The sequence below is a fragment of the Neoarius graeffei genome, chromosome 2, assembly GCF_027579695.1.
Source record: "Neoarius graeffei isolate fNeoGra1 chromosome 2, fNeoGra1.pri, whole genome shotgun sequence".
In the NCBI taxonomy this organism is placed as follows: Eukaryota; Metazoa; Chordata; class Actinopteri; order Siluriformes; family Ariidae; genus Neoarius; species Neoarius graeffei.
In genome coordinates, this window is record NC_083570.1 from 17,527,569 (window position 1) to 17,544,514 (window position 16,946).

The following is a 16,946-nucleotide window of genomic DNA, read 5'->3' on the forward strand; positions in this document are numbered from 1 at the left end:
CATGTGTCATCTGCTGGTGTTGGTCCATTGTATTTTATCAAGTCCAAAGTCAACACAGCCATCTACCAGGAGATTTTAGAGCTCTTCATGCTTCCATCTGCTGACGAGCTTTTTGGAGATGCTGATTTCCTTTTCCAGCAGGACTTAGCACCTACCCACAGTGCCAAAACTACTATCAAATGGTTTGCTGATCATGATATTACCACGTTTGATTGGCCAGCCTACTTGCCTGACCTGAACCCCACAGAGAATCTATGGGGTATTGTCAAGAGGAAGATGAGAAACACCCGACCCAAAAATACAGATACACTGAAGGCCACTATCAAAGCAACCTGGGCTTCAATAACACCTCAGCAGTGCCACAGACTGATCACCTCCATGCCACACCGCATTGATACAGTAATTCATGGTAAAGGAGCCCCAACCAAGTATTGAGTGTATAAATGAATATACTTTTCAGAAGTTGGACATGTCTGTATTGTAAATCCTTTTTTTGATTGATCTTAGGGAATATTCTAATAATTTGAGATACTGGATTTCTGATTTTCATGAGCTGTAAGCCATAATCATCAAAAATAAAACAAAAAAAGGCTTTAAATATTTCACTTTACATGTAATGAATATAGAATATATGAAAGTTTACCTTTTTGAAGTAAATTATGAAAAAAAGGAACTTTTTCATGGTATTCTAATTTTTTGAGATGCATGATAGAGATTTGTGTATACAAGTCAGTGGAATTAAGCTTATAGTTTTAACATGCACTGGCTATACTAAAGGGCCATCAAACTCAAGCCTGGTCATTACAATGCCCTTATTTTCTGCATCATCTTTATATGCTTCATTAAAGTGGATGTGGTGCTGTACGCTACAGTTTAGCATGCCAGAGCTTTACATGCTTACATTTTTAGACTAGACCGGACAATTCCCCGGGGGAAATTGTGAGAGGATGCAGTGCGCGAAGCAATTCGGTCACGCATGTTTGCTGGCCGTGAATGTGTGACCTGCAATGATGTTTCAATGCAATGATTATGTGTGTGCTTGAGACAGCAGCCGTCATGAAGAAGAGCTATTCAAGAGTATAAACAAAGTGACTACAGGCGGAAATTAGCATGTACTGCTATAACCTGGGACAGACATCTGTCCTTACCACAAGGATAATGTTTAATTTGTGCACTGTCCCTTTGAAAAATAAAATAAACTCTAAACTCTAAGAAGAGTGTTTGTAGTTTGTATGTACGAACAGAAGTGTTCCTAATAAAGTGGGCGGCTAAGCTGAAGTGTCATGCCGACCGAGGCTGTTTTTTTTTTCCACAAAAAAAAAGAAATTCACAAAATTCTTTCACTGTGAGCACTAGAAGGGTCTCCTGAATAGACTGATGTAATTTTTTGTCTGTAGTGTTAAAAATGAGAGACTTTTCTGTCACTTTTATAATGGGTGTCAATGAGCTAAGACACACAAGGTATGGAGTTTTGTGCTGTTTTTTATGAAGGACCAGGCCTCGAACAATGACAAATAACTCGACAACGGAAGCAGCTATTCACAAAATTCTTTCACAGTGAGCGCTAGAAGGGTCTCCTGAATAAAATGATGTATTTTTTTTTGTCTGTAGTGTTAAAAATGACGACACTAGAACGACTTAAAAATGAGAGACTTTTCTGTCCCATTTATAATGGGAGTCAGTGAGGCCGCTCACCTGTGCCCTCCTCAGTTTGAGGCTTCTCATTCAAAAACTGTAAATCCTATCGTTTAGGTAGACACATTGTGTGAATCAGGACAAGTTTTCCTACTACTTTTGAGAAAATCATGTCTGTAGAGGGAAATTTGTGGCTGAAAAGACAGTTTAAGCGAGAAAGTTTGACCTTTTTTTTCAAGCTCTCTCCACTCTGACTTAACGAGCTGCACTGGTGTGTAACGCAATAGACACCCATTCAAAAGCCGGATTTTCTCCCGGAACCCACATGGCGTTTGAGCCGGGACTGATCCGAAAGTGTAGAACCTAGCAGAAAAGTTGGATGCCAGATCCACAGAGGAGAAGTTTTCCTACGTTTTAGAGTTTGAATCACGTCTCTAGGTGAAAGCATGCCAGAGCAGTGGATGTTTGAAAAAGTGCTTTTTTTTCAATTAATTCCATAGAAATGAATGGGTTTTTTTTGGGCGATTTTTTCACGAAAAAATCGTATTCTGTAGAGAAAAGTAATAGCATAGCGAGTCCGATCGAGCCGCACGATTTGATATATTGTTTGTCTGTGTGCGACGTACGCTTATTGAGTTATTTGAAATCGAAATTTGCGTAGGAGGAAGAAGAATACGGAAGAAGAAGAAGAAGAAGAAGAAACACGTAGAAGAACAATAGTTGCAGTGCTTTGCACTGCAACCTATGGGCTCCCCTAGGGAAGCCCATAGGTTACTGTGCTGCAGCACTGCATCCTAATTATCGTTTGTAAATAAATCAGTGAATTAACATTAGGCCTATCCCAGAATTTGAACAAAGTTGGTCACATATCGATCAAAGGCTTCTAAATCCTAGATGATTCAGCAATATCGATTCAGAATCATTGCCTCATGCATACAAATCGTACCATTCCTTGCAGAAGCCTGTGGTTTACACTCCTAATAAATGCCCTATAAATAAATGCTGTCTTACATAAACGTGTAACTAGGTAGCTGTTAAACTCTCACGGCTCCATATCCTCCTACTCAGGAAAAATGTCTAAGACACCTGATTTTCTGGTGCAATCTATCGTATAATGATGCCAACATAATCACTTCCTGGCACACAAAGCACTCATAAACCAGTCCAGCTCCACAAAGTCTTTCGCTGCTGCCAGAGAGCTTCTCCTGAAAAAAAAAACCCTCACAGAACAATGATCACAGTGAGTTCAACAGGAGTCGCCACCGGCTACACTGCCGCCTCCTGCACTGGCACTCTTTTGTAAAGAGAGAAATAAAAAGGTGTGGGAACAAGTTATTTTACTGCCAAATTATCTGCAGCAGTACTGTTCAAGCAACTGATTCGTTATTTTGTTTCAGCATTTTAGGTTTTTTTTGTTTGTTTGTTTGTTTTTTTTTACAACAGACACCTCATGTTCATCTTAAGATGCTCTCGATGAAGCCTGATGAACTGAAACAGAGGTGTGTTAAGTTATGGATTTAGGGAACAATTAAAAACAGGTGGAATACTGATATTACCAGTCTAGAGCGCGGTTGAATTCTCAATTCTGATTGGTCAGTATCAGGGCTTTGAACCAGAATTTTGTTCCTATTGGTTGGTTCCGAACAGAAATGGAATTTTAACGTTTCCGGTTTTGGGTTCCACCATTAAATAGATGTTCCCGAACCGGTTAGAACAAAAAAATTTCGTTCCCGGAACGGTTAATTACGTTCCCTGTCAGCTGTTTAACAAATGGCTATAAAATTATGTCTCTGTCTCATCCAGCTTAAGCCAAATGTAGGCTAATTCTATTACAACCTTCATTAAATAAGACAAGAAATAATTCAAAACAATTATTTCAAATGTTGGCGATTTGGATTCTCAGTATGTCTTCCCATCTACACAAACAGAAAAAGTGCCAAAAATTAAAGATAATTCATTTAGTGTGTTACCAAAGGCTAGTCAGGCCCTATGCATTGATGGGCTAACAGAGGTTAACGTCATTTAATGTTCGCGAGCCTCTCATTAACGTGGACAAATATATTGATATCGTGTTTGAAATTGACGTTTTTGAATAATGATAGACTGCAATATTGACCTCTTATTTAAGATGTAGAGACGTGATAGTAGTCCACCCTCCCGCTCTGTCCATTCAGTCAGCGAACGTCACACAGGAAGTGAACCCCAGCGGGTCATAGAAACTTGCGCAGGAGAAGAATGACGTTTTTATTTGTAGGCTACGGAAACTTTGAGGAACGAAATAAAAACCGGTATTAACCGGTTACCATTATTTTTAATAAGCGTTTCTATTCCGGAACATAAAAAATAATAAAGTTTCTGGTTTCGTTTCTGTTCCATGTGAAATAGAAAAAGTTCCCGGTTTTCGTTTTCGTTCCTTGAACCGGTTCAAAGCCCTGTTGCGAAGGGCATCAAAACTCTCAAGGCCTGTTTTGCCACACTGTTAAAATTAAAATTAACCAAGATTACAAGGTCATTAATGTGGAAATTACATGGAATTTGATAGTTGACATGATTGACAGATTAGCTTAGTAGGCTACCTACATACATGAACATAATGTAAGACAACAATTAGACATCAATTTCCTTAATATTTAGTGCATCTTTAAGCTTTGATAAAATATTAAAGGGAAATTAAATTTGAGAACTCTATCTTCTAACACTACAATGGCAAGCTGTTTCCGTACACCACTTCAACATTCTGGCGACTTTCATGACAAAAAGGTCTGCCTCAATAAAAGCTCTTGCTTATAAACAGTGACTACGTTTACATGCACGTCCAAATCGAGCTGCTGTCGGTAATCGAGCAAAGGGTCCCAGCAGGCAAGGCAAGGCAAGGCAAGGCAAGGCAAGTTTATTTATATAGCACATTTCATACACAATGGCAGTTCAATGTGCTTTACAGAAGTAAAAACAAAAACAGTAAACAATAGAGAAATAAAATTACATAAAATAATTTTATCTTTATTCTACAATAATTAATTAAAAGAATTAAAAGAATTAAAAGAAAATAATAAGAATTAAACAATAGTAGAAATAAAATATTAAAATGCCAAAAAGAAAAAGGAGAAAAAGAAAGAGAAAGGGAAAAAAAAACTAGCAGAATAAAATAGAATAAAGTTAAAGTAAATTTAAAACATGCAGAGAAAGTAAAGATTATAAAAAATGTAAAAATATTAATTATATTAATTAATATTATTATAGCAGGGGTGCCAGAGAAATCCAATCCTACATGCACAAGTGAAATCGGGCTATTGTGCAAGGTGCATTGTGCACCCGAGCCACACGTGGCGCTACACGCCCCATCGTGTTGGTACACTTCCGGTTGTCGTCATGAAGAAGAGCTATAGTGTTGCCAGACACTGCTGACGTTTTCCAGCCCAAAACATGTTCAAATCCGCTAAAATGCACTTAAAACCCCCAATCTGGCAACACTAGAGTTCCGTGTTCAAGCTGTTAGGCTTGCTCTAACAGACTATGGCTACAAACTGTCCGGCGCAGACCACTGTTTTGTAAGACAACTTATTTTGCACAATAATATTTTTCTAAAGTCCATTTTTTGCTTACAAAAAATATATATATATTTTTTGCTTACAATTTAACTTATGTCTTAATAAACACACAAAAAGTTCAATTGTTTTGTTTTTATTGACATTCTTCAGATGTTGGATATATATATATATATATATATATATATATATACACACACACACACACACAAATACAATGACTTGTTTATGTACACAATTCACAGCTATGCAACAGCTGTACAGATGTATTTGGTGATACAGTAAGTGAGCTAAATTTTAACAGTGCAAGCAATGCCACAAAAAGAAAAGATTCATGCCGTTGTCATGATTCGTTGTCATGCCGACCGAGGCTGTTGTGTTTCCCGCTTGTGGTCTCGTCACTCGTCACTTCCGGAAGTAGCTCGACAACTAGCTCGATAGGGTATACATGCGCAAAGTAGCTCAGCAGAAATCGCATAAACTAGGTCGTGTAGCTCGATTCCGAGAAATCAAGTTCGATTCAATTTCAGCCGAATTAAGGTGTATACATGGCATTTTGAACTTCGATTTCAGTCGAGCAACGGCAGAAATTCGATTCTCTCTATGTGCATGTAAACGTAGTGAATGAGTAGACTTAAACACTTCTCAGTGCCTCAGTTGTAATGCTTGGACCTTTGTTGTACCATCAATGAAGTAGGGAATTTATTCAAGCTTGTTTAAGGGTGGAAAAAAATGAATCTTTGAGTTTCTAGCGCCAGTCGTTACTACTAGCAATGCCAGTGTGTTCGGACAAAAAATGACTAAACTCAGCATGACCTTTTAAAAATGACTGAATTCAGCATGACCTTTTAACATGCCATTTTTCATTTTACACCACCAATTTACTTTAATTAATATTAATGAAAATAAGTGGTCCAACCCATAGTAATTGTGTTTGTTGTTTTGTGAACAGAATAGGATGATACGGAGTGAACGAGTAACCAATGGATCCACACTCTATAATCGGTAGTGTACATTAAATAGCACATGTATAGATTTACAATTATAAGTCTGTAATTATTATTGATTGTTGAAGTTGAAAGTTATAGAACAATGACCAGTTGTCTTCTCGTAAATAGGTTCATTATTTGAGGAACACTCAGTCGCCATGATTTATTGTGTTGGATTAGCTTCTTGTTATAATGAACAATATATGTAAATAAACTGTTATAATGGATTGAAGGTAATGTTTTGGAGTTCATGATGTTTTTGGTTTTAGTGAAACTCCCAGTGCCAAAAATATGACAATCTAACCAGACATGGCAAGCGAACACATCATACACAAATATACTGTTATAATAATGTGTACATTGTTATTATATAATGTTAATACACAATGTAATTAATACACACATGTTGGAATTTACTCTCCTACGCTACAAAACATATATTCTGACCTTTTAATTGCATTAATATTTTGTTTTGGGCCTGAGATATGGGCAGATCTCCATTTGGCGGCCATTTTGGACGCCATCTTGAATTTCTCAGAGAGCACAAGGGGGATTTCCGGGGACTTTTAGTATGTTATTCCTAAAGGTATTCTGAACATATTCTGAAATTTTCATCTCTCATCTCATCTTATTATCTCAAGCCGCTTTATCCTTCTACAGGGTCGCAGGCGAGCTGGAGCCTATCCCAGCTGACTACGGGCGAAAGGCGGGGTACACCCTGGACAAGTCGCCAGGTCATCACAGGGCTGACACATAGACACAGACAACCATTCACACTCACATTCACACCTACGGTCAATTTAGAGTCACCAGTTAACCTAACCTGCATGTCTTTGGACTGTGGGGGAAAACCGGAGCACCCGGAGGAAACCCACGCGGACACGGGGAGAACATGCAAACTCCACACAGAAAGGCCCTCGCTGGCCACGGGGTTCGAACCCAGGACCTTCTTGCTGTGTGGCGACAGCGCTAACCACTACACCACCGTGCCGCCCCTGAAATTTTCAGCTTGTTACTAATTTGTTCCGGGTATAACCCTATTACTCCTGGGCTATAAAACTTGGCTTTGAAACCACAAAATGCAACTTTGATCGAAAAAAATATATAATAAATTGCTGACCTCTCTTCACGTCGAAAGAAGGAGGAAAGGTTTGCTTGTTTTGACATGGCGAATTATTAACACGAGAAAATACTCGTAATTCGCAACTAAAAAGACTGCAGCTACACTGGCAGCTTGATGATGCTTTCTAGTGCGATTGTGTTGCGCTTGCACAGAACGGTGCCAGTCCTGCGCGCCTTAGCACGTGCACCTGAAGGCACCTAACGAGCTCCGGCACGCGCGCCGTTAACAAAGAACACCTGTCTTTAATCAATGAACTATGTTTGGGCTATTTAAGGCCTGCGCCCATGCAAGGACGATGCGAAGTATTACGCCGCGTCTAGGAACGCGAAAAATCCGAAAAATAAATTTTTCCATTCGGAAAACTGGAGATTTTCAAGAGTTTTGTCAAATATCCGGATTTCCGGAAGACTTTCATGCCGGTTTTATAGTTAGTTTATTTTTTGTTTTTGTATCAGTGTGTGTGTGAGAGAGCTTTATGAGCGTTTCAGGACAGTGGAGATCATTTGGCCCGTGATGTCATGGGAGAGGACAAGAAACGTCAAGGAACTGCAGACTTATGACATTCAGGATGACTGAGAAATTTCACAACAAGTTGAGGATATGCTCTCAGACTACACTCACACACACCCCCTCTCTCTCTCACACACTCTCTATACTACAGAAATATTTATACAAAGCGAACCGATGACTGCTCCGATTGCACACATGCACAGAAATTCAAGCAGCCCTCCAAAGTTCAACACGTTCGGAAATTCGAGCTGCTCTCCTCAAGCAGCCCAGAGTGACATGTCATGATCAAAGGCACGGACACTAACCATGAAACACACGCTATTTTAACGAGCTTTGTTCGACAACCCAAACTCCAAAAACACCCAACATAAAACGAGACATAGGTCACCACGGACCGCCTGGCACCAACTACTACTTCACTTATGGACTTTTTCGTAAACCGTCAGCCCGTTAAGGCTTAATTTAACAGAATTTCTCAAAAATATTGTTTCTTTATAGCCTGGCAAGCCAGACTAAATGTGAATATTTAGTCTGGCCTCGATCCGTAGACATTTTCGAAGCGGGTAGGAGGAACAAACCGCTGTCTTTCAAACTGTCTCTGTGCGTATAGGCCAACGCTCTGACCAATCAGCGCAACAGTGACTGTGACGTAGTCAGAGCGACAGAAAGCAGTGGGCGAGGCCTTGAAATAAATCATTTTTCAAAATGCGTATTAATTAATAAACAGGCTCTAGATATTAAGAAGTTTGGAGATAATGACCACAAGTTTGGAGTCTGTACCACATACACTTTTTTTTCCAAGTGTTTTCCAAGGGTTTGCTTAAACTGTTTTTGAGAGTTTTTATTTAGTGGTGTTTGGTGAAATAATTTCCCTTAAATTTAAAATAACGGGAAAATAAGAAACAATCAAAAAGTAATGTTTCAAAGCTGTTTATTAATTCTTCGTACTGCACAAACTAGCCCCATCCTTTTGGCTACGAGCGGAGCCAGCTGGTAGATCAGACTTTTGCCATAGCCGGTCGGCAAAACAGCGAAAACGTCCTTCTTGAAAAGGAATGAGCGGAGAGCCTCTTCCTGCTCATGTTTCAACGAAAACTCCAAGTCTAATTCTTCTAAAACTGATTCCAAAGCGGAGTCAAACGCGCGCTGTTCACTAGCCGTAGCCATCTTTCCTGCTGCGCTTTCTCCAGCGTCGCGCAGCTTTGTCGTCACTCCTGCAAAAGCCCGCCCAAAGAATCCAAACAAAAACCTTGCGTTGTGATTGGCGGGCACGATTTGATGCCCGGGGTGTTTTTGTTTATATGGTGCGAGGCTAGACCCATTCGCTAGGCAAAAAATATTTTTGGCCGCTAGGCGGGTGGGTCTAGTTTACTAGGCTAGTTTCTTTATAGATTCTATAAAATGTCTTTGTACCAAGGAAATATTCACAGTAATAATATTATTAAAGAAAATAATGGCTCGGATTCGATTAGCTGGTTTGTTGTTGGTGGTTAAGAAAACACCGTGTTAAAATACAAACCTACGAAGTTACTGTACATCGTCACATTTTGGAGCAACTTTTGCAGCCGGAATTGTTCAAAGTTTGACCAATTTTATATAAATATTTCACATAAACCCCTCACTTTTATATTCCTTCCATCCTAAATTGAAATTTTGTGTTACATTTTAAGTTACGACAATGTTGACATTTTCCAATATCTCGCTTGTGGCTCATGCTAAGTGCAATTTCGATAAATTACTAAGAAAAGTTTAAAATGTATCACTGATCTGAGAGAAATGTTGATTTTTCTGGCAGATTTCTTTTGTTTACATGAACACTACACCTTTACGTTTTCCACATAAAAGACTTCGTGAACAGGCACTAGCTGACTAAAAGCTAACTAAATTAGCCATGTTTATTCGCTAGCTGAAAGGCACTGCTACGTACTTCCTCACAGCTCCAGGGTCCTTGGATTGAGCCGGAGCTCGGGTTGCTATCTAAAGTTTCGCATGTACTGCAGTTTCCTCCCAGTGCGTAAAACCATGCTGGTAGGTCACTTAGCTATGCTAAATTGCCTTGAGGTATAAAAGAGTGGGCAAATGGGTGCACATATTGTCCTGCAAGGGACTGGGATCCAGTCTCGAGTGTATCCGGGACGGGCTTTAGATCCACTGGAACCCTGATAAAGCACTTACTCAAGATGAATGAATATTAGCTAGCTTGTGCTTAGCGTCCATATTTTGCACTTGCTTCGCAAAACTGTTCTTGCACCATTCACCAAGTATAGGAAGTGTATTGACTGTTTTACAGTAATTGGGTTTGGATTATAAAGACTATGTTACATTATTGATTTAACGTTCTACTGACTGTACTACGGTCTTGATTGTGTTGTTTGAATTTGACTGCGTGGTAGTTGTGTTTTCTTACCTCTCTCAGTTCGAGACGTTGAGCAACTGCTTCTAAACACTCTTGGCCGGTCCCCTCGACGGACAGTGTGCATTCGATACTGTGATTGTCCAGCAGTTGGATCCGAATCACGAAGCAGTTCTTGCTCAGCACGTTGTAGCGCTTCGTACGAGGCAGTTTCAGCCTGAAAGGCATGGCTGGACAGGGTCACACCAAGGTCACAGGGGTCAAAAGAATACTGCAGGGGGTCTATTCCGTCTGTCCTGCCCAGGGATGGCCACACCCCCCAGTGAAGAAGTGCACTCTGGGAAGGTGCAGTCCCATTCCGAGAGCAAGCTGAGGGGTGGACAGGAAGTAGGATCCTGGGAGCTGCAGAGAGACATGAAAATTAAAGTTTTAATCTGAGGCTAGCTTTAATTTAGAGCCTGCGAATCAGCACTTATCAATAAACACACAATACATGGCTAATAAAACTGAAAGAAACCATGTATTTTCAAAAAACTGCCACTTGCAACACAAATTCTGAACCAGCCACTACTCTCTCTCTCTGTTTCCCTTCATTCATTCTCTTACTTGTGTGGTTATATTTGGTTCCATATATAAAACATTATGTAAATATTTTGAATAAAGTTACTAGTTGCTCTTACAACTGGCATAAAGCCCTTGAGATGTTGGAACAGGTTCAAGAGGCACAAGCGTGGAGAGGAGAAAGGATGGAACACCGAGAAGAGGAGAAAAGGATAGAAGGCAGAGGACAAGGGAAGAGAAGAGAAGAATGTGTCAGCGCTTGTCTGGGTAGTAGTGGTGGGGTGCATATAGCCAGCCTGGATTACAGCCAAGATTCCACTCTCTCCTTTCCCTGTAATAACATATCACATCTGACACTAGAATGCCCAAGGGAACTTTGTGTATGTTTATGTGTAGCAATACAGGAAGGTGAGACAGGGAACATATCAGCAATACAGAACATTTTTTTAAATATCTATTTTAAAAAAATCAGATATTAAATCGACTCTGAGCAAGTTTGCTTCCTTCAAGCTTGTTACCCTTGGGCTCTCTTTCAGAAAGCAACCCCCAGGCTAATCACGAGCAATGTGCTTACCCAAGGGTTCACTCCAAGTAAGCTCGCTCCCTACCTCAGTACTTGCTACAGGTATGCTCCTTACTCCAGGAGATGTTCAAAACTCCACACCCGGACTTGATCCAAGTGAGCTACTAACATCAGGTCTTGCTACAGGTATGATACAGCATCTATATGCACCGACTGAACTTCCTACCCCACGACTCGCTGTAGGTAAGATCTCCAATGCAGGTCTTCCTCAGAATTCCAAATCCCATGAGCTGTTCCATGTGGGCCACTTAACCCCAGATCCCAGACAAGTTCGCTACCTTCTCATCTCATCTCATTATCTCTAGCCGCTTTATCCTTCTACAGGGTCGCAGGCAAGCTGGAGCCTATCCCAGCTGACTACGGGCGAAAGGCGGGGTACACCCTGGACAAGTCGCCAGGTCATCACAGGGCCGACACATAGACACAGACAACCATTCACACTCACATTCACACCTACGGTCAATTTAGAGTCACCAGTTAACCTAACCTGCATGTCTTTGGACTGTGGGGGAAACCGGAGCACCCGGAGGAAGCCCACGCGGACACGGGGAGAACATGCAAACTCCGCACAGAAAGGCCCTCGCCGGCCACGGGGCTCGAACCCAGGACCTTCTTGCTGTGAGGCGACAGCGCTAACCACTACACCACCGTGCCGCCCAGTTCGCTACCTTATACACGGTAAACACTGAGGACACACTTGCTGAGCTCAGGTTATTTTTTAAGCCAGCTTCTTTTTGCAGTGCTTGCTTGCCTCCCCAGTATTAGCTTACCCTTGACTCATGCCAAACAAGACCCCTACCCGCTATCCAAACTCACTCAAAACTCCCTATCCAAGGAGCAGCCCATCCAATCCCTAAACAAAGACTCAAGCCAACCTCCCTACCCCTTGCTTCTTTGAGTTCTTCAAGGCCTGGTGCTTTCTTCAAATCCGCATCATATTTTAGGACTTTCTTGCTGTCCCCAAAGTGGACTCAAACAAAAATTCTCAGAGCTCATTGAAAGTAAGCTCCCTACCCTGGAACTAGCTGTGAAAGAACTCTTTACGTCTGCTCTTCCACCGATCAAGCTCCCTACTCCACAGCTTACTCAATATTCCCTAGCCAGGACACAGGCCAGCTCACTTTAACCTTCATCCTACCAAGTGGGGTCCATCTGGACCCGGCATCTATATGTTTGTTTGCCATTTTAAAAATATGTGACATACTGCCTCACCGTTTTATGAATTTGTCGGAATTTATGTCTTAATTAAAACACTAAAGCACCGGAAGATCAGCTTTTTGCATTGTGAAGGTATAATTAATTTGTTACTGGGGTCCAACCGGACCCCAGAGTAAAGTTTATCTGTCTTTCATTTTATAATTGAATAGCACACTGAAAGTTAACTTCTTTTATTTCTTTTATGTTCCATAATGAAACTACCAAGGCATTCCTTCTTGGGGTCCGTGTGGACCCCACTGCTGCAATAAGCACAGGCTGCAAAACAAAAGCCCTAAATTATTTTACAATTACTTTTTTGTTTTAAATTCTGTAAGAAAAGACCTAAGTTGTAATCCAGAATGTTTTACAGCTGCATGAGCTGCAAAAATCATGTATATAATGCCAATTTTTTTTGTGGCGCTATAATTTGCTACATGTATGCTAGTTATTGCAATATTATTGCAATGTTATTGCATTTATAATACATCATTGATATTCAGCCATAGTGGATTTTGTTCTTCAATAAAGTTATGTCTGTTTGCTGCATTGAATTGGTTCTTACTGCATTGATTTCAAGGTATTCCCTCCTGGGGTCCATACGGACCCCGCCTGGTAGTTTGTGTATGTAAAATTGGCTGGTAGGATGAAGGTTAAGTGTGTTCTTTATGCCTTGGGCCCTTTAGTGTATTGCTGTTATTAATACAAGATGTTCTGAACAAAACTTATCTGGTGAGTTTGTCTTTATAAGCTTTAATTTTAAAGAAAAGTATTGGGGTCCAAACGGACCCCACATGGTAAGATTAAGGTGTAAAATAGCATGGTAGGATGAGGGTTAAGTGATTTCCTTTGACCCAAGTCCTTCTTCAAGCCAGTTTGAAAGACCAGGACCTTTTCCTTACCCACTGACTTGCTCAGGGCTCCTGAAGCCAGGACAGCAAGCAGACTCCCTGGCAACAGCATTTGTGCAGAGCTTCCTACAGTCAGTGGTTAAGACTCTAGTGCCGCTTTTCCACTACAAACGCGGCTGAGCCGTGCCGTGCCGAGTCGAGCTGAGCGGGGCTGTTGGAGTTGCATTTCGACTACAACCGCACTGAACCGTGCTGGCTGGAAGTGGGTGGACACATTGGGTGGAGTTAGCGAAAGTGGGTGGACGTCACGTGATGTCGTTAAGCAGCGCAAACAGTGACATCAGTGACAGTGGCGGAACAAGTCAGAGCCGGGCCGGGGGCGGGGCAAATGACCGGGCCCTTTATTAAAGCTTATCATAACATCATTTTAGGCTACAAAATGTCCGCAACTGCGGTGTTTACCAATTTCAACACTACCGGGTGCAACTATGTTATTTAGTACATCAAGTCCTTCAAACGAACATGTAACTCAGAAACAAAAAACATTAGGATACTGTACATGGCTCATAATAAAACATCAATAGCCTATACTGCGCACATTATTTGAAGGGCATACGAATGAGCGCTCAGAGGTTGCAACGGTGACAGGAAGAGTCAGAAATAAAAGGAGGGCGGTGCAAACCTCACTGAATGCACTGTGTTTACCAATTTCAACACTACGGGGTGCAACTATGTTATTTTGTACATTAAGTCCTTCAAACGAACATGTAACTCAGAAACAAAAAAACATTAAGCGACATACTGTACATGGCTCATAATAAAACATCAATAGCCTACTGCGCGCATTATTTGAAGGGCATACGACGAGCCTTGCGCTCCGCGAACTCGTCCACAATGCTCTGTATGTCACTGATTCAGTGAGCTTTTAAGCGGTAGTCTCACGACCCGGATAGTAAACAATAAACATGGAGGACATGGAGTCGTTAGTGTTGCTGGTCTTGGTGCTGTGGCTTGTTGTCACCGACAACGCGGACAGATACTGGCAAGAGCGTATAGATGAGGCGAGGCGCATAAGGCTTCAGAAATTCTCGTAATTCATAATTATTATTCTTCCGGGTTTACGGTGTTTACAGATCCCAGCGCGCTCGCGGGGCGTGTGTGGGCATGTGAGGACACTCCTCCTCACCAATCAGTGCACAGGGGAGTGTCTGCTCACGCCCCCAACCTCACTCGGCACGGCTTGGCTCGCTTCAGCCCCACTCCAAAACGGTGCGAGTTTTAGGGGCTAAGCAGGGCTGAAACGAGCCGAGTCGTGCTGGTTTTTGGTAGTCGAAACGCGAGCCGTGTCGGGCTGAAGCGAGCTGAAGTGAGCTGAAAAAGGGTAGTGGAAAAGGGCCATAGGTTACGGATCAGAAGGTTGGAGGTTCAAGCACCAGCACAGCAACTGTTGGGCCCTTGAGCAAGACCTTTAACCCTCTCTGCTCCAGGGATTCTGTATCATTGCTAACCCAGTGCTCTGACCCCAGCTTCCTAACAAGCTGGTATATGAAAAGAAGAAATAATTTCACTCTGCTATCTTCTTCTTCTAACTGACCATCTGTATGGCTGCCTTTCACATCAGTGGTTGTTTAAAAGATAGCTGGAGCTATTATAGTGCTCTGCTACCATGTCCTTTTCTGCTCCCCAGACCAACGCATTCATTTTGCACCCACATTCTCACACAAACAGAGGTCTGGGTAAAAAGGCTAGCTGAGGTTTAGACAGCTATCGGTGCCATGTTTAGCTGACCTCGACGGGTCTTGTTTTCCTGCGGCAGGGAGAAAATGAGCAAAACAATGGAGCTGCCCTTTTACACAGCCGAAGCTTACCACAATGGTTTCTCAATGCTCTGGTACCAGCACCAGGCTATTTGAAGCACACATAAACAGTAAGTGACTTGGAACTTTGTAATTTTGTGGTTCAGAAAACATAGCATAGAAATAGAGCAAGAACGAGAGCCATACACACACACATAGACAGACAGACAGACAGACAGACAGACGCACACAGGTCATGAGTTTCTGGGTTTCCAACTGCGTCTAGAACGGCAAGCCATTAACACATGATTACACATGACACCAATTTTTTCTTCTGCACAAAGCACACCAAAACAGACCTATAATCATATGCAAAACAATAATTTAAAATACCTAGGAGGACTTACTGTAGTTTCCACTACAAAATAAGCAGACCTGCCAACTGAAAGGCGTACTACACATCCAAACGTGTCTAATTAGACTTGGACCGAGGTTATAATATGTGACTGCCTGCTGACAGCATGTCTATGAATTTAACCAAGAAAACGAACATTAAAATTTACACAGATGTCAAGAGGACAATGGATGAAAATAGCACTAATTCATGCACGGTTCAGGCCATAAAAATGTAAACACCCTTACATTAAATTTAATAAGGACTTTCAGTCTTTGACCCATGACTCCAATATTATACTGTCGAAGCTGTTTTTTTGTTGTTGTCTTTTTAAATCTCTATCTAACATGCAATACTTAGGTACATAGCTTTTTAATGCATTGCTATTTATAGTGCAGACTACTAAAAGAACTAAAATCAATATTGTAAATGAGAACTTGAAATGATGCAAAATTGTACGGATGGGGGAATTATAGTTATAGAAGTTTCTAGAAATTTGTGCAGCTACGGTATGTGTGTCAAGATGTCAAATTCTGGCCTTTGAAAGGGGAAGAAAATCATACATCTGATTTACACACACACACACTCCATTCTTCCAGATGGATATTGTGGGATCTTGTAAGAATTTCTCCAGAACAGAGAGCATCTTGTTTCAACATTTTTTTTTCCCTTCTCATCAACACAGATAAAAAGGCGCTGTGTGGATGTGTGTGATCGTCGCTCTGTTTGCATCAGCATATTTGTCTGCACATGACGAGTAAAACAACCGATTTACAACAAACGTACATTTATACCACAGCGCTGTTAAGTTCTCGAAGGTGATTTATAGCAGAAGGCGTTGATTCATTTTCTACAGCAGCAGCTCCGACAGCAGTCACCCGTTCTAATTCATAGGGATGTGTATAATGGACACTAATACTATTTAACACTACTAATAAACCTAATAAAAATTAAGTATTTTTTTTTTTAATCTTATTAGCATCGAGAGAGAAAAAATTAGTCTGGTGAGAGAATGATCAGGATGTTTATAGCTGCTATAATGTAAGTGATAAGAACTAACTTGTGTCTATACCAGGGCTTTTCAAAGTGTGGGGCGCCCCCCACCCCGGGGGGCGCCAGAGTTCTTCGGGGGGGGGCGCAACGTGAGAGACAAAATGGATCGATTTTTAGTATCTAAAGCTACAGTGAGTGAGTAGTCCTGGTAATCTTTTATATTGGTAAAGTTGTTTATAGGACCATTTCTCAGTGTCTTTGTTTTTTTTAATCAATAGTTTTTTAGTAATAACTTAATATTTAACATATCACTCAATTTTAATCACAAAAAGAGAAAATTGCAACAATTTCTCGCAACTTTCACTTCCTCCCACAATGTAATCGCAACAAAAACCTAAAAAACACCGCAACTTTCATCG

The 16,946-nt window shown here is 41.1% G+C and overlaps 1 protein-coding gene across 1 annotated transcript in view; it reads right to left on the reverse strand.

Moving 5' to 3' along the window:
• The window catches only part of LOC132881460 (tyrosine-protein phosphatase non-receptor type 14-like), a 149,638-nt gene that overhangs the window by 103,620 nt on the left and 29,072 nt on the right, over positions 1-16,946 (reverse strand). The window contains exon 2 of the mRNA XM_060913928.1: positions 10,210-10,557. Coding sequence (XP_060769911.1) covers positions 10,210-10,383 — 174 coding nt within the window. The 5' untranslated portion in view covers positions 10,384-10,557. The remainder of the gene's footprint in view (positions 1-10,209; positions 10,558-16,946) is intronic.